At 36.6% G+C, this 19,256-nt stretch overlaps 1 protein-coding gene across 1 annotated transcript in view; it reads right to left on the bottom strand.

The window, feature by feature from the left end:
* Positions 1-15,574, bottom strand: part of Smp_178290 (hypothetical protein) — a gene marked incomplete at both ends in the record, with an annotated part of 17,030 nt that extends 1,456 nt beyond the window's left edge. The window contains 8 exons of the mRNA XM_018797836.1: positions 2,231-2,326; positions 3,513-3,596; positions 5,111-5,176; positions 7,055-7,265; positions 8,990-9,136; positions 10,307-10,565; positions 12,779-12,909; positions 15,439-15,574. Coding sequence (XP_018652838.1) covers positions 2,231-2,326; positions 3,513-3,596; positions 5,111-5,176; positions 7,055-7,265; positions 8,990-9,136; positions 10,307-10,565; positions 12,779-12,909; positions 15,439-15,574 — 1,130 coding nt within the window. The remainder of the gene's footprint in view (positions 1-2,230; positions 2,327-3,512; positions 3,597-5,110; positions 5,177-7,054; positions 7,266-8,989; positions 9,137-10,306; positions 10,566-12,778; positions 12,910-15,438) is intronic.
* Between the last annotated feature and the right edge of the window lie 3,682 nt (positions 15,575-19,256).

Consider the following 19,256-nt stretch of genomic DNA (forward strand, 5'->3'; position numbering starts at 1 on the left):
GTCAATTGAAGCTAGACCACCATGGAAAACCTGGAAGCATTGGACGGCCGCTTCATCCTATTATGGGACTCTTCAGCAGTTCACATCCACGATCCCGCACTCGTGAGACTCGAACCCAGGACCTACCAGTCTCGAGACAGAGCCCTTAACCGATAGACCACTGAGGTAGTCGGCATCCAATGGTGTTAATGTTATGGGTTCGAGTCTCGCGAGTGCGGGATCGTGGATACGCACTGCTGAGGAGTTTTATAATAGGACGAGTTGGCCGTCCAGTGCTTCCAAGTTTTCCATGGTGGTCTAGCTTCAATTGACTCATGATTTCAACTATGAAAAAAAAGATTTTTAATCAATCACTAAATTATACTCACTAAGTATTATCAACCATACGAGTCTAATTTTAATGAGATCGGATTCATCGACTGATCTAAAGTAGTTTATCGGATACTATGTACCCCGTGATTGAATATGTTAGCCTATAATGGACATCTTAACAATCAAACTATTGATTTATTAATATTCAGTTTAGATATATCATCCACATTTAGGTGATGTAGGTTTTTAATTGATTGTTTAAATTTGTAGTTTTCATTTGTTACAGACTAATCAATATTGTGCTACTATTAAACACTAAGGAGCTATTTGATCATGTATGAAGCCACTCATTGTCAAGTACCTTCTATGATCCCATGAATCTTCAGGTTTCGCCTAGAACCCTAAACCATTGAAATCACTGGTTCATTATTGAATGGTGTAGTTCCGTCTTTAATCATTTTGAGATATAGATTGATAATCATCTAACTTCATTTCTGACAACTGTTTAATTCCCAACATGTCTGAGCTCCCCCAGCCACTATGTCTCGTTAGAGCTTCAAGAAAATATTGAAATAAGTTGCTAGTGAGTAGACTGCTACAATTTATTTGTAGGTTTTAGAGATTTATTTAATTTGTTGATTAAATTCGTTACAGATTGAGGATTGAGTGTTCTGGTCAAGAGTTCAACTGGAGTCAAGAGTGCTCAATGTGAAACAGTGAAAGACGAGACAACTGTTTGATACTTCTTGACTTGCAATACCTACCTACCTGAGATTAATTTGCATTACACTGGCCAGTTTATTACAACAGTTTAATCATAAACCTATAAGTGGACTAACATCATTCATGATTTGTATGTTGACCATAACAACAAATAAGTGATAAAGAGAACTGTAATTTATGAGTGACTAATGATTTAGTAGCGACCAATGTCTTCTTCATTTAGTCTTTCACTGAAGAAAGAATTCTGTAACAGAAGTTCTAATCTGAGTAATGATCTAATTAACTCAACATTACATCTACTGTAATGAGATGTGATGACATTGAAGGCAGTTATGGCAGTCTTTCGGTAGTCCGAGGGTCACTTCCAATCCGAATGGCTTAGTGGTAAAGCCTCATTTTGTGAAAGTAGGTGACATAAATTTGAATCCGTCTAGGTACATCAGCTCCCTTATGATTACAAATACTTCTTGTTACTAAAAAGCATAAAACGTTGTGCAGGGTTTCCTGTTAACAATCATCAACCGAAGTCTAATTATAATATAAGTGTTTACTTCAATAATTAATCCTGATATAATCCTACCTTTTTTTGATTAACAACCATTAGACATGATAATGCTTTTGTAATTATGAACATTAGTATTGTTCACTTGAATCTTCCCATTGATGTTTAGGACTGCAATTGATTAGTCTGTTATTAGCATATGTGCGTATTGATTCAATAATGCCTTAATTCACAAGCTAAGTGGATAACGCGATAGCGTTTGAAACCAACGATACTGGGTTCAAGTCCCCAAGTGAACATAAACTCTGAGATGCAGGTACATTCACCTGATGAGTTCCAAATAGGACCAAGTGACATGTGTTCTGGATTTGAATGCTAGCCACTATCCATCTGTGCTTAAAATGATAAGAAGTACTTATTAGAGCTAAATGAAAGTGATCAACATGTTGGAAGAATAAGGATTATGATTTGCAGTTGATGGTTAAGGTTGGAAACTAGATAAGGGGTTATCATCACTAACTGACATCAGTTAAAATGCCAAAATGCTATTTAAATAAATAGGGGAATGGAGTTTGCGCCGAAATCCGAGACCTGTTATCCTAAATCTGATTGGTTCGTCCATGAATTATCGTCTCACCGAAACGTCTAAAACTTCAAAAAAAAACAACAACAAAACAATGAATTATGACTTACGATGCTGGAATTTGTTGAATACCGTCAATGATATTATTTGGCATGCCACCTCTAATCGCAGTCAACGGGAGTGTTGATCCTGTAAGAGGCAATGCACTGGAAAGGAAAACGCAGGATATCAAGAGGATAAGAATTCCAAAAATGAGGTATATTTTTGTAGATTACAGAGTGTAAGGAGATGAGAAGAAGCTAATCAAATAAAATCAATTAATGTTGTTATGACCAACTCTTAATTATTATTCTATTCAAAATTCTAAGCTTGTCCCTTAGTTCTGTTCAACAAATTTCCCATTACTGTGGTGAACAATATATATCATTTAGAGTAAATTATGATTTGGTATTCAGTTTATATCGGAGAACACTAACCCTATCACACTTGATGGCGGAACTCTGGAAGAGGTGGAAACATTCACATACCTGGGAAGCAGCATTGATGAAGAAAGAGTATCGGATGCAGATGTAAAAGAGAGAATTGACAAAGCAAGAGCAGCATTTCCACAGCTGAAGAACATATGGAACTCAAAATAACTGTCAACTAATTTGAAAGTGAGAATCTTCAATACGAACGTCAAAATAGTCCTACTGTGCGGAGCTGAAACATGGAGAACTACTATGTCCATTGTGAAGAAGGTACAAGTATTTATAAACAGATGTCTACGCAAAATATTCAATATTCACTGACCGGATGCCATCAGCAGCAGTTTTTTATGGGAGAGGACAAACCGGGTTTTAGATGAACTATAAATTAGGAAAAGTCGTTGGAAGTGGATAGGACATACATTAAGGAAATCACCGAACTGCATCACGAGGCAACGGTGAAGGGAAGCGGAAAAGACCAAAGAAGACCAAAGAACACATTATTCCTGGAAGTAGAGGCAGATATGAAAAGGATGAATGTTAACTGGAAAGAACTGGATTGGATTTCCTAGGACACTTGGATGAAGAATGCTGCTGGTTGGCCTATGCTCCTTCACGAGGGGTAACAGGCGTAAGTAAGTAATTCAATTTATATAAAAGGAATTTTCGAGGTGATCAAGTTTTAACTCGGTTAATGCGATTATACTTGTTGTTGGAACAGTATACAATATTACAACAATATTTTCTCACTACATCTGTGTTAATCCACGTATGAATCTATACTACAAACACGGATCATTCTTGTAAACATGGATTATCGTCAGTCATCATCTTGAAGCAAATTCACTAGGAAAGGAAGGTGAAACGAAGAAATAGTTATGTTTCCGTAGTAACGAAACGTTGTGACAAAAGATGTTTGACTTACGTTCCAGCTACTGGTGGAAGACCTCCCATCATGTTACTCCCCACTGGAGTGAGTGGCATTGGTAAACCTGTCAGTGGTACTGGCCTGTTGAAAAACAAAAATCGTAAATTCATGAAAATATAAATTCAGCAATCATGTTCTGATTGGTGAACAGTTTCTAAAGGAAGTTCCTGAATTTTTAGTAAGAAGACATGATCAGTGGAGTTTGACTACGTCAGGTATGAGATGGTTATCCACAAAAATCAAGAGAAGATTGTTGTGTGACATCATGAATTGGTTGAAATGAGACATTAACATCGTTGGATTCTGTCTCGATGGCCTCTAAGTTTAGCGTTAATGCGCAAGATCTAGGATTCTGAATTCAACTCCTACGTGCCATGTCGTGGATGCATAATACCGATGAAAATGCTACTCAGTGCTCACACATTTCCAATGGTGATTCAGCCTGGATCGCTTCATGAATTCAAATAAATCATATAATCCGATAATGTAATGAAGTTTTTCGTTTGTGATCTTCAACCAATTACCAAAACATATTCATCAGATATTGACAACTAGATGAAATTAATTTTGATGAGATTGTATTCTCATTGTTTTCGGCCACCCCATTGCACAGGCAAGTGGCTATCAGGGCTCAGTGGTCGAGTGGATAACGCAATGGCGTTTGGAGCGATAGGTACTGGGTTGGAGTCCCAGAGTGAACGTCAACTCTGAGATGCAGGTACATCCAGCTGACGAGTCCCGAATCGGACGAAACGCGCGTCAAGCTGGATTCCACTGCTAGCAACTATCCGTCTTTGCTTACCATGATCTGAAATAGTTTAGTGGACATTATGTAATCCAAATGGTTGTCTAGTTTAATTTTTATTTTATTTTTGACAAGTGACAAATGTCAAGTAATCATAGGTGACAAGCCATTCAATTATTCCGCAGTGAATCATGATGAAAACCAACAATCGTCTTAGTAGTTTATTCAACAGATAGGTAAGTATCTAACTCAGTATAATAGAAGATGATTGCTCAATGTCGTGGATTAGTTAAAGTTAGACATTAACAGCATTGGATACCTACCGACTCAGTGGTCTGGAAGTTAAGTATTCGCGCGCGAGACAGAAGGTCCTGGGTCCAAGTCCCATGAGCGGGATCGTGGGTGCGGACTTCTGAGGAGTCCCATATTAGGACGAGACGGACTTCCAGTGCTCCCAGATTTTCAATGGCGGTCTAACATTAATCGATTCATGATCTCAATTGGAACAATTCAAAACGTTGAGACGGATTGAATATTGAATTCTCCAAACCATTTTTCTGATTGTTATTATTATTTATTAATTAAATAGAGATTCGAACCCAGGGCCTACCAGTATCGTGCCAGAGCACTTAACCGATAGACCAAACGTTTATTACAGATATGCAGAATTATAGCACAGATTCTTATCCATCTATCGACTGAGGAACATATAAGAAAACCGCATTTTCATAATAGTGGATACATCGGCTTATCATTTTCCTGTGTTGGTCTAACAAAATTAATCCAATTACATTAGTGAACAATATGAATACTCCAATTAATCATAAACTCAGATCAACTTCTAACTTACGACGCTGGAATTGATGATAATCCAATTGGGCTACCTGTCACTGAAGCGCGTGGAATTGAAATGGATCTACAAAAAACATAATAAAATAAGAATCCTATGCAAATGTATCTTAGTAGATCTATCTCATTAGATCGGTTCATCATCTTAACACGTTGAACGATCGCCGCAGAGCCGTAATGATAATTATCATGTGCTCACTAGAGATTATCTTTGAGAGGAAATATTAGGAGTTGTAGTGAATTTCAACTGTGTTGGGTATGAATAAGGTACTCATGGAAGAAAATTGGATGAAATAACTCAGTATCGTTAATCAATTGAAGTTAAATCTGTACACTAATGAATTCTGGCTCTGTTGTTTCAAGGATAAGCGTCCGCTGGCGAGACTGAGGTTCTTTCAGTTGGTCTCCAGCTGTGGGTCCGTGGATACCCATTGATGAACATTTTCATCCTAGAGCGAAACAGCCATCTGAAATTTCTGTTTAACTTAGATCTGTCAGCAATCTAAATTAAATTCAACGATCTCCACAACCCTATACTGGTAAACCAAAAGACCACAGAATCAAATTATTATATTCTGAAGATAGTGTAGATAGCAAAATAGATAAACTAATGAACGCATTACGAAGTAATGGCTATTCAGATAATTGTTTAAAAAAGTTCTATCAGAAGGTAGAAGATAGAAGAAACTCCGATACGGTCAGCAAGAAAACCCACTATCTTAAACTTGATTTTAAAGGGGATATAGCGAGTGACATTTTGACATGTCGACCCAAACGATCTAGTTAAAGGGTACTTACCGCCACATTGAAGTAATTATAGTTGAAATCATGAGTCACTTGAAGCTAGACCACCATGGAAAACTTGGAAGTACCAGACGACCGTTTCGTCCTATCGTGGGACTCCTCAGAAGTGCACATCCACGATCCCGCCTCGCGAGATTCCAACTCAGGACCTATCAATCTCGCGCCTGTGCGTCTTACCTCTAGACCACTGAGCCGGCATCCAACGGTGTTAATGTCTAACTTCCACGAAATTGAGCGACACATCCACCCTTCTTGTATTAATCAACATATGCTCACTAGTGACTGACTTCAAGAGGTGTTTCCTGGAGTTCTAGTGAGAAGCAGTGACCAGTGGACTTCAACCAGGTTTGTTGTGAGATAGTAACTCAGTGAAGACAATAGTGGATGTGTTGCTCAATTTCATGGATCAGTTGAAGTTAGACATTAACACCGTTGGATGCCGATTCAGTAATCTACAGATTAAACGTTTGCACGCGAGATCAAAAGTCCTGGGTTCGAGCCCTGTATGCGTTATCGTGGATGAGGACTGATAAAGAGTATCATACTAGAACGAAACAGCCATCCAATGATTCCAGATTTTCAATGATGGTCTAGTTTAGATCGACTCATGAATTCAACCATTAAAATAAGTATTAGACAAAATATACATACATCATCATCCAGAAGATACAAGTGTTTATTAACAATTGTCTACGCAAAATGTTTCGGATCCGTTGGCCAGATACTATCAACAACAACCTTCTATGGGAAAGAACAAACCAAATCTCAGAGGAGGAAGAAATCAGGAAGAAGCGCTGAAAGTGGATATGATACACATTGAAGAAAGCATCCAACTGCATTACAAAGCAGGGCCTCACTTGGAATCCTGAAGGCCGAAGGAAAAGAGGAAGACCAAAGAACAAATTACGCCGAGAAATGGAGACAGACATGAGAAGTATGAACAACAGCTGGATAGAACTTGAAAGGCATTCCCAGCACATAGTGGATTGGAGAATGCTAGTGAGCGGCCTATGCTCCTCCATAAGGAGCAACGGTTGTAGGTAAGTAAGTCGGACATCATATGTCACAACATTTACTTCCTGTAAGCTAGAAAAAAAACCACACACATATATTCATTTCATAGTCCTCATAGAACACTTACTGATCTTCATCAAATTGAAATTTATTTTTATCTAATTTTGATTTCCACGCCTTAGTTTGTTTCATTCTATTCAATGTTGCTAAATCTGTTGATGCTAATATAGAACTATTCCTTCTTCGACGTCTACGTAATAAACAGATAAGTAATAAGATTAATGCTGCCAATAATAATAATGATGCTAAAGCGATTAATGCAATTGCAGCTGGATGTACTATAAAGAAAATACAAAATGAAAAGTAAATAAAACGGTTTGTACTGCATATTACATGGTAGTTAAGTTTTAATATATAGATTGTATACATCATAGATTGATCTTAATTGGAGGTGATCTTGCAAATTAGCAAGTTTTACTTGAATACCTATTTACATCTGTAGCCCTTCGTGCAACATAACCCACCTACCAGGAATCTTCAACCCACTCTGTCCTAGGTTCTACTTTCCAATTGTTTCTAAGTGCTATTAATTATTTTGATGTCTAACTTCAATTCCAAATTACTAAGTACTAGATAGTTAATTCGTATTAGTACTGTGGTGTGGGTTACTGATATCCACATAAGTAGTATATGGTGATGGTCGGGTACTGAATGTATTTCAGTAGAAGATCGATAAGGAGAGAACGGGAACAGCATGCAATTGGTACGAAAATGCATGAACAATTATAATCGTAGACTATGGACGGATATTTGCAGAAGAAACAGTCAAATTGAGACAATTGATTGTTATTTTGTAAATTAACTGTTCACTTAATGGTTCTCATATTTTAATGAGATTGATCTTCATTGGAGGTGGTCTTGTAAATTACCAAGTTTTACTTGAGTACCTACTTACACCTGTGACCCTTCGTGCAACATATCTCACCTACCAGGAATCTTCAACAAACTTTGTCCTAGGTTTTACTTTGCAACTGATTCTGTCCGATTTTGATTGTTAATTCTAATAGTAATGAGCACATTCTTTTAACTTTTAACTGATGACCGGATACTATTGTAGTGACTTGCTTTTCTCGACGAGAACGTGATTGGTATAATGGAAACAATCATTATTATAACCAATTGTACCAGTGATTGTTCTACTGTACTCGTTTTGTTTAACTGTATCAAAATCACTTTTCGTTCGGTCGCCCGCCTTTTCCGTTCGAACTTTCTTACGTTCTGCCCTTATTGCCTGTACTCGTTGGCAAGTCTCGGTATTCTTTCGATACCACGAGATCGCCAATAAATATACTTTATCTGGACTAATTACAGCCTTCTGATTCACGAGCTATCAAAGGAACCAAGTCGATTTCGGGTGTGTAATCTTGCTGTAGTAGTGATCATAGTCAATCGAGACTCGACGTCATCTATAATTGTATCCCACATCCACAGCCACATTTGGCTTGATCTTGTACAAATATTATTTTCTATCTTATGGTGTGATGAGGTCTGTCTATCTGATATATAAACCAAGTATGCTTGAAATAAATGATTCGCATAGCAGAAGCTGTAATTGGTGTTCTGAACTTAATTGGAAGGGCTAAGCAAACAAGGAACCAATAAGAGCGCTGGACTTCTCATACTGGTCGAACGTCATTGTTTTGGCACAGTGTTAAGATTAGATAAGTCATATTCCGATTTGTGTATAATTCACGTGATAAAAAGCGGGACATAAGACCACAACAAATTGGCATACGGTATTCTTCATAACAATATCGTGTTCACAGTTAACTTTAGATGATAAAAATGAAGTCTCCGATAACAATCACTCTCTGACATAACAGTGACATGTTAAATGAACGGAAAATGATCGAAAAGGCTATATATGTTGATTTTATTGAGAATCGAAAAAGGTACGGTGGTCATCACATATCGATGGTAATGTTATGCTTTCAACTGGTGTTTTTTTAAATAGGAAATAATCAACAATGAACAGAATCAAATCTATAAAAAAACAACTTACAAACACATTGTTTTCCAGGATCATCTGGATTCATATCTTTCCACATTGAATTACAAAAACAGGTAATACCTGGTGGTGAATCACGGCATGTAGCATGTTCTCCACATGGATTAGTAAATTGTGAACATGTAATTGTACCTGTTGTGCCTATTATGGTAAGTGGGTATTTTTTATAAAAGATAAAAATCAATATTGGGAAATGTTGTAGCTTGAATAGCTTTAACTGATAAAGTTTTAGACTGATTAAAAACCATGTATTACTGTAATAACACTCTATTTTCCTCGTCTACACGAATGGGACATTTATTCACTTTAGACGAATCTCGCAAAGCGGGATCGTGGATGCACACTGCTGAGAAGTCCCACAATAGGACGAAACGGTTGTCCAGTGCTTCCGGGTTTTCCATTGTATCTACGCACAAAATGATGACTAAAATTTAAAAAAAATGAATTACCGAGAATAGTCAACACTTTTTGGATACTTCTGTTGAAGAGTTTACATCGGTAGATATTCTGTGAATTTGAAATGGCATACTCAAGAACATCTTCTTAGGTTACGAAAATGTGTTATTAAAACTGTTAGGATATTTATTCCATTACCTTAGCCAACTTCAGGTGGACATTTTTTAAATGAAGTATTTACTGTTTGGTTTCCAGAATTTACTAAGAAATTCTGTATTTTTCTTATTCGAACACATTTGGTTGTTAATAGTTGAATTCATGAGTCGATCTAAGTTAGACCACTATTGAAAATCTGGAAGCATTGAATGGCCGTTTCGTATTAGAGCAGTCAAGATTTCCAAGTGTTCTAACGTGAGTGTCACGACCGTGTGTAGCGGAGGTCGCAGCTGCCTTCCACGATCCCGCAAACGGGACTCGAATCCAGAACTTTTGATCTCGCATGCGAGCGCTTACCTTGTAGACCACTGAACCAACTGGCATCCAACTGTGGTAATGTCTAACTTCAATCAATCCATGAATGGTTGTACAACCATTTCTTAATTCGTCATAATTTTCTATCATTGTCTCACTAATTGATATTTTTGCTATAGTATTGAATCTTGAGTGTCTAATCTTTTTTATATTACTATTAATACTACTACTGTCTATACTGTTCTGGGATTAGCCTTGACAATTTCATCTCACTGTGTCAACGGGCTATGGTAACCTGAGCCGATATACACATATACCAGGCTCTGCAATGAGACTGAATAACTGATTGAGTCGGGTGTAAAGTGATTGATTTTAGATCCCAATGACGAATAAAGACTGATTTTAAAAGAAATGTAACAAATAGAATCAAGTGATTTGACTTACGTTGAACATCTAATGCATTTAGTTTAATAGATGATGGTGAAGTGCCAGTTTTATTATATCCATTTATAAATAATCCATAAAGTTGACTACCCGTTAATTGTGTTCCTGTTGTTGTTGGTACATTAATCACTGTATCACCTTGTACAGTTCGTACTACCGTACCATCTGGTTTAGTACTAGTCACTGGTGTAAAAGTCACTTTTTCACAACTGGCACCATCTGCTGCATTGTTCTCACCTTGTTTTAAGTAGTATAGTAACTATTGTTGTTAGTAATTTTTTTTCAAAGCAGGGAAAAAAGAAACAATACGATTAAATCATTAAGTATAATAAACTTAAAGTTTGTTTACCCCAGAGACTGGGATCAAATGTAGTACTAATGAAAACCAAAGGGTTTATTAGCATCAAATAGAAAGATGTATTCACTTGTTGTTGTTTTACTTGTATCTTCCCATTGTTATTTAGAACTGCAATTGATCAGTCTCTTGTTAGCATATGTGCATCCTATGCGGACTGCCTCGATATTGCCTGAAATCACCACACTTTTCACAACAGTTATCATGTTATAAGCAAAGATGGATAGTGGCTAGCAGTGGAATCCAGTTTGACCCGTGTTTAGTTTTATTTGGGACTCGTCAGCTGGATGTACCTACATCTCAGAGCTGATGTTCACTCTGGAACTCGAACCCAGTACCTTTCGCTTCAAACGTCATCGCGTTATCCACTTAGCTACTGATGGTTTATCCAAAGTTCCAGTTATAGATTTTTGATTTATATTGTAAGTATAACAGTAAATTGCTATCAGAATTGGATGCGATTAGTAACATATCACATATGGAGTGATATTAGAAATGTAATTAGCTGATTATTGATTTCATAAGACTTGAGTAGGGAATTGGTTTTGGTCGTTTTCGGGATCATTTATATATGCATAGATGCCCAGTTAAAGAGTCTCAGATAGGACTTCAATTCTTTCTGATTTTCAAAGATTCTTTATCCAGTCCTAATCTTTAGTGAAAAAGTCACCCTTATCTGAATAAAATCTCTACAAGTTGTATATCTGAATATTGATGACAAAGTTCACTAATCTAGTATAATTAAGTCATTGCTAGAAATCTGTGGTGTTGGAAATTCTCTTTTTTCATAAAGTGTATTTATTAATCGACCAACACTCAGATCAGAAGTTTCAATACAAATGTCAAGACAGTTCAACTGAATGGGGCGGAAACCTGGAGAACTACGAAAGCCGTCATCCAGAAGATACAGGTGTTTATTAACAGTTGTCTACGCAAGATACTTTGGATCCGTTGGCCAGACACTATCAACAACAACCTACTGTGAGAGAGAACAAACCAGATTCCAGCGGAGGAAGAAATCAGGAAGAAATGCTGGAAGTGGATAGGACACAGTTTAAGGAAATCACCCAACTGTGTCACAAGACAAGCCCTCATATGGAATCTTGAGGGCCAATGGAGAAGAAGAGGACCACAGAATACATTACGCCGAGAAATGGAGACAGACATGGGAAGAATGAACAAAAGTTGGACAGGACTAGAAAGGAAGGCCCATGACAGAGTGGGTTGGAGAATGCTGTTCGGCGGCCTGTGCTCCATTGGGAGTAACAGGCGTAAGGAAAAATAAAAAAGTAAGTATTTATTAATAATACTTCTAAGAACATACTTCAATGGATCATTAGTAGTGGTCATTTTTGTGATATTCAAGAAGTGAATATGTCTCATCATCAGTGGAATTGATTGAAATCATTGCAGTCTGGAAATGGCTCAATTATGAACCACGACTTTTTTAAAACTAAACTGATAAGTTGTCTCAACCTAGTCACTTGGTATTGGTCGGTCGAAAGTAGTAGCCTTGAAAGGAACGTATGTTTCATAGTGCATTGAGCTCTACACTGTGTAGCTTCATAGTCGGAGATGTAACCCCTGAGATATCCGGGTCATAAATGAAGTTCTGCTGAAGTTGACAAATATAAGTAGTATGTATGTTCAATCGAAAATGAAATAATAATAAAATAATGAGTCAAGGGAAGCTAGACTACCATGGAAGAACCTGGAAGCACTGGATGGCCATCTTGTCTTATTGTGAGACTCCTCAGCAGTGTGCATCCACGATACCGCCTCATGAGATTCGAACCCAGGACCTATCTGTCTCGCGAGCAAACGATTAACCTCTAGACCATTGAGCGGACCGGCATCCTACGGTGTGAATGTCCAACTTCAACCAATCCACGAGATTGACCAACCGTCCACCTTTGTCTTCAGTGAGTTACTATCTCACAACAGACCTGGTTGAACTCCACTGATCACTGCTTCTTACTAGAACTCCAGGAAATACATCTTGAAGAGTCCCATGCTGGGACGAAACGGCCATCTAGTGCTTCTAAGTTTTCCATAGTGGTCTAGGTTGAAATGCAAAAAAAAGACAAAACAAACTGTTATTAAATAATTGAACATACTAAATCACAATATTTTGATTTTAAGTTGCTATAACCAACTGAATTTGTATTGCTATATTCTTCAATCCATTCAACTGGTGTATCATTAACTTGATTATATATATTTGATTTAACATCAAATTTAGTAGAAACTGAAATATAAAGAGATTGATAGAATGAAAATGATGATAAATTATTTTAAAAATTTGATATTATGAATTGTTTTTAATTCAAATCTAGGATATTGGGTTCGAGTCCCGGAGTAAACATCAACTCTAGGATGTAGATACATCCAGATGATGAGTCCCAAGTAGGACGAAATGACGCGAGTTCTGGATTTCACTACTAACCACCATCCATCTCATCTTATAATACATATGACTTCAGGTAATATGGAGTCATTATGTACAGAATGTACATGTGCCGATTAGAAATTGATCAATAACAGTCCTAGTTAGTAGAAATAGATACTGGGTTCGAGTCCCGGAGTAAACATCAACTCTAGGATGTAGATACATCCAGATGATGAGTTCCAAGTAGGACAAAGTGACGAGAGTTCTGGATTCCACTACTAAACGCTATCCATCTCACCTTATAATACATATGACTTCAGGTAATATGGAGTCATTGTGTACAGGATGTACATATGCCGATTAGAGATTGATCAATGACAGTCCTAAATATTAATGGTATGATTCAAACAACCAATACGAAAATGAATTCAAATATTAGTAGTTTATATCGCCTAGAAACAATTGGATAGGAGTGACCAGAGCTGATTATTTTGGAGATTTCTTGTCAGGAGCTTATGCTTCATGAGGGGTAACAGGTGTAATTAAGTAAACTGATAGTCAATTTAACAAGTTAGAGACTAACGGAGTAGAGTCATATAGTTTTAATGAGCGAGGAGAAGAACGACCATTAACAGGCACAATAAAAAACAAAGAGTAATATTAATAAAGATGGGCATCGAAAAAAGAAGAGGATTTTTAAGGGTTGTAGATTTTATTATTTACCACCTGTTCCTTTGCCCCTAAAACCAAATAGAAAATGTAATTCTTTTAAATGTTCAATGAAGAGTTCGCTCTTCCTCTCTAAATGCTCTCACACGGCCACGCGTACATAGCCTCTGCCAGGGAAGTCCTACTCACTGCCTTCTCGTGGCACCGATGTTGTTTACGAAATTGAGAAGACGAAAAGCGAATGTCCGGCGCTTTAACCGGATTGGTGGACACGGAAAGTTCACCCAAGGGAGTCGGGAAACCCCGATTCCAAACTAGTGGTACACATGGGCGTATGAATCAATCGTTGGTCACCAGCAACCATGGGACTGCATCTCCTCACGATGCTCCCCATCCACTTCTAGTTTATTATTGTCAGGAGTCGCATTAAGTGGCAACTAGCCATGATCAACACATAAACCAGAAAAATCAATATAGTTTAATAGTATCATCCATTTACTTGTTGTTTCTACCCAGGACAGAAAATTCAAAAATAAACTACATGACAGTTTCATTATACTCGAGGAATGTTACGAAAATGTATCACTAATAATTTACAACTTACGTCTGTCTTACTTTCATAAACCATTTTCCATAGTTTTAAAGCAATACAGAGTGTACCGTTGTACAATATACTAGTTCTTTTATAAACAGATGAATATCACATCAGAACATCACATCAGGATTGACGAAGACAGAGTTGGATAGAGAATGCTGGTGGGTGGCCTATGCTCCTCCACGAGGGGTAACAGGCGTAAGTAAGTAAGTAAGCTACAAGCTCTTATTTACACTATACATTCACATTATCTGGTAATCGGCAACAGATAGTGGAGAAGTTTTGTAGCTCAGGTAGGTGATTTTGATGTAGTTTTGTTCTATGAGCTGGATGCTTTGGTCGTGGAGCTTTCATCGTCTTCTTCCCAAAGTTTGTGCTGATGATGTCGTTGACAAGGACGATGAAAGCTCCAAGGCCAAACTATCCAGCTCAGAGAACAAAACTCCATCAACTGAAAAGAAGATTTTTATCTTTACACATTAATATGTTATTTAAAAGTGTTGGAACGATAGTCTAAGTTTTTTAGTTTAAACTAAACTAACTAACTAGGTGTTCTATCAATAGATTTACAGAATGCTGAATATCCATAGCCTAAAAACTGATAGTGTATTCAGTGAAATGTTCATGAATAGTTAACATTAATATCATTTTAAACAGTTCTTAGTAAACAAAATTGTATAAGTTAACTAACCAAGTGGTAGAGCAACCGGTAAAATTGCTGTTGATGGTCTCGTTCCAAGAGAAAATTCAACAAAACTATATGTAGGAACTCCATCATAGGTTGGTGTTGTTGTGTCAGATAAGCTTCTTGTTGTTGTTGTTGTCGTTGTCGTCGATAATACTTCTGCCTGCGGTTGTGCCGTTGTTGTTTTTGATGATGTTGTTGATTGAGTAGTAGTAGTCGTAGTAGTAGGAGTAGGAGTAGTAGGTATAAATTCCTCTGGTTTAAGATAAAACATATTGTTACAATTAGATAATGAACAATTCAATCTTAGTCATACTTTTCATTAGATGGTTTTCATTACTATTGTGTTAGCAAGAAATAATAATCTAATTCAGTAGTCTAATTATGTAGTAGTAGTAGTACTAGTGAAATCTATTAAGATTTTAAATTTTATACATACATTTTGTCGTTGGATAATTTATCTTGAATACTGTCCAGTTCAATGGGGTTAATATAAACAACTGACCACATCCATAAATCTTATGCCATAGTCCAGAATATCTTAGAAAATCTATTTCTGGTGCATATACAATCATTATTTGTCGTCATGGGCATCGAAACGGAATGGCGTCCCATCAATCACTTGGCTGGATAATGATAATAATAATAATAATAGATTTTTGTATTGGTCTTTTGAAGCTTACCATTGATATTTAGGACTATCATTGATCAATCTCTAATTGGCATATATGCATTCTGTACACATCGATTCGAAATTGTCTGAAGTCATAAGCTTTAAAAGGTGAGATGGATGGCGGTTAGTAGTGGAACTCGTCATCTGTACGTATCTGCACCCTAGAATAAATGTTTACTCCGGGACTCGAACCCAGTACTGTCCGCTTCAAGCGTCATCGCGTTATCCACTTGGCTAACGAGTCCTAATAGCTATCTATGTGTGCAATGAGGTGAAGTTTGTATTCATTGGTATTGTTTGCTTGTTGTTTAGGACTGCAATAGATGCAGGTATATCCAAATGACGAGTCTCAAATAGGACGAAACGCGCGTCCATCTGGATTCCACTACTAGCTGCTATCCTCCTTTACTTAAAAAGCTTAAGACTTCAAGCAATATTTAGGAAATCCGCACAGGATGCAGATATACCAAAAGGAGACTGATCAATTGAAGTCTTACACAACAATGGGATGATACAAGAAAACAATATCCAATGAATTAGGATTTAAAATCAGTTTACTAAAAGTCATATGATTCAACTTACAACAAATATATTTAAAATTTTAAAACATACTACTATCATCAAGACTAGTAGGCATTTCACTCCATTTTTCTATGAAACAAATAAAGCCACATATTGTTAAAAGATTTAGCTTACACTTTTAGCCTACTCATAAGTAGTATATAATTTATAGTGAAAAATATATCATCTTGACCGAAATTAATGTGCATTAAGCATAAAAAAAGTATGTTTATAGATTGTTAACAGAAATGATACTTGCGTGATTATAAACTTGTTCATCAGAATATTGTTTTAAATAAATTCATTCGTTATTTTCAAAAGAGGAAAGGAAAACAAAGATTACTATTACTGGATGTTCTAATCTTCAATTATTGTATTATCATCAATTCAGTGTTGTTTCCATGGTCTGCTTCCAGATTTTCCATGGTGATCTATCTTTAATGAATTCATGATCTCAACTGTATTAATATTTGAAATGTTTGATTAATTAAAGGTTTCACTGTATTGATTGGGTTAACCATAATGAAATGTCTTCCATGCTAGATTTAATAATGTGCTTATACAATATTGATCAATGAATAACAATCAATCATAAAAAGAACTTGTATGAATTCAAATACCACTTGAGTATGTAATGAGTTCTTATAATCGATCATATTTAAATAACTCCACCTGTAACTCGTCTAAGGTTACTGTCGGTTCAAAGCCCAAATTAAGGAGGAGGAGGAGGTGGAGGGTTAGGCATGGGGTCAACGACCTCATTTCGTACAGAACAACCTTACTAAAATAAACGCTAACCAAGGTAAACAAATTAAACTATGTAGACTCGATTCCTCTCCCTAAGGGTTAACAAGCGAAATGAAAATATGTAAAAATGGGTGGAACTTATGATTGTGCAGAAATATAATAAACATAAAGTGAATGAATATGAAACAAAACAAAAAACACCTAAAATAATATTATGATCAATAGACTGAAAAGTATGTGATTCAAATTCATACCTCTGTAATGAAGATGAATAAGGTGTGATTATATTAAGATATTAAGCCATTACTAACTCCGTCTGGATGCCCTCTGAGGTTACTGCCGGTCATAAGCCCCGGATGAAGGAGTGGGGTTGGGCATAGGGTAATCGACCCCATCCCGTGAAAAACTAACTCACCAAAGAAAAACGCTAATCAGAAAACAATTAAACTATTACTAGTGTTTCAACCAGTTTGATTGGTAAAGTTAATGGACTATTGTAGGGAACAAGAACACGGATGGGGACAATCGGCTGTATTTGAGCACAAATTACAGGATATTTCACTAAAATCTGACAACCATACAGCAGTAGACAGTTAATTTGCAAACTATCAATCATTTGTCTCCATCTTGACTGTTCCTTCTGTTAATATTAGTCCATCTTCTTTGATTTCATTGTTCTTGCATTTTCATACCAGTTGCGTTCTGTTTCGGTTCTCTCCTTATACATCTTCTGCTGAAATACATTCTATGACTGACCATCACCATATACTACTACTTATGTGGATATAAGTAACCCACACCAGAGTATATATACTTGTTAGGTGCCGCTAAAAACACAGGGAGTGGTGAACCATAGTCCTCCACAACACAACACATAACAGAAGAGAGTCCATTAGGATTGATTTTCAAATGATTTTAAAACTTTGCATAGTTATTGTCAAAAGCGTATTCACATAGTTATAGAAGCCATGGATTTTAAAATGCTCAGACCGCTATTTATGTGTACAAAAACAATTTTTTCAACCCTCAATATTATTACATAACCACTGGAAAGAACTAGAAAGGATTGCCCAGGACAGAGTTGGATGGAGAATGCTGGTGGGCGGCCTATGCTCCTCTACGAGGGGTAACAGGCGTAAGTAAGTAGGTAAACTTCACTTCTTTTTAAAAACCTACATTACTGCAACAATTAAATTTTCGTTGTTTACAACATAGATTCATTTTAGTCAAACCACCATTGAAAATCAGTGAGTACTGGTGTGAAGTTGTGACTAGTGGAATTCAAATGTGTCGATTTTGAAGTGTTTATCTATAGAAGACAATGAAAAACGGTTGTAAAATATCCCAAATCGAATGAAGTTAGATATGAACATCATTGAGTTCCTTCTCAGAGGTCTATAGGTTATTTGCTTGCTTACGAGACTAAAAGTTATAGGTCCTATTCCTTGTAGGGTTGCTTATGTGTATTGATAGAGTCCTATACAGAGATGAAACAACCGTTTAATGCTACCTGATTTTCAGTCAGTATTTAGCTAAGGTCGGTTCGTGACGTTGATAATATCGGATTAGTTTGAGAACCGCTTATTCTAGAAACAAGTATGATAATCATGATCGGAAAAATTGATAGACTGATGTCGTAAAAGTAAAGTTTTTTCAATGGACTGAATCTAACAAAAGTAGGTAATCATTTGCTTTCAAAAGTGGTTTTGTGGAGACTTAGTATTTTCATAGTTGAAAGCGTGAGTCAATTGAAGCTAGACCACCATAGAAAACCTGGAAGCACTGTACGGCCGTTTCGTCTTATTATGGGACTCCTCTGGCGCGAGACTGGTAAGTCCTGGGTTCGAATCTCGGGAGTGCGGAATAGTGGATACGCACTGCTGAGGAGTCCCACAATAATACGAAACGGCCGTCCAGTGCTTCCAGGTTTTCCATGGTGGTCTAGCTTCAATTGACTCACTCTTTCAATCATTTGTTTGTATAAAATTTTATGTATGTATGTATGTAATACAAAAAGATTGAATTATCCAAAATATACATGAACAGATCGTTGACAGCCGAAGGAAGAACATGACTGCTGAAAAACTGAAAATAATGAAATAAAGTGAGATGTAGAGGGTAATTCAGTGAAGTTTAAATTAACATAAATAAAATAGAAAATAAAAGTCAATTAATACACCAAACAAAATGTTATTCTGCTTGAAGCATTTATGGAAACAAAACGAAGCTTTAAGCAATATACCGTCAAACATGGCAAGCATTTAAATAAGCGGAAC

Source organism: Schistosoma mansoni, chromosome 5 (assembly GCF_000237925.1).
Source record: "Schistosoma mansoni strain Puerto Rico chromosome 5, complete genome".
Classification (NCBI taxonomy): domain Eukaryota; kingdom Metazoa; phylum Platyhelminthes; class Trematoda; order Strigeidida; family Schistosomatidae; genus Schistosoma; species Schistosoma mansoni.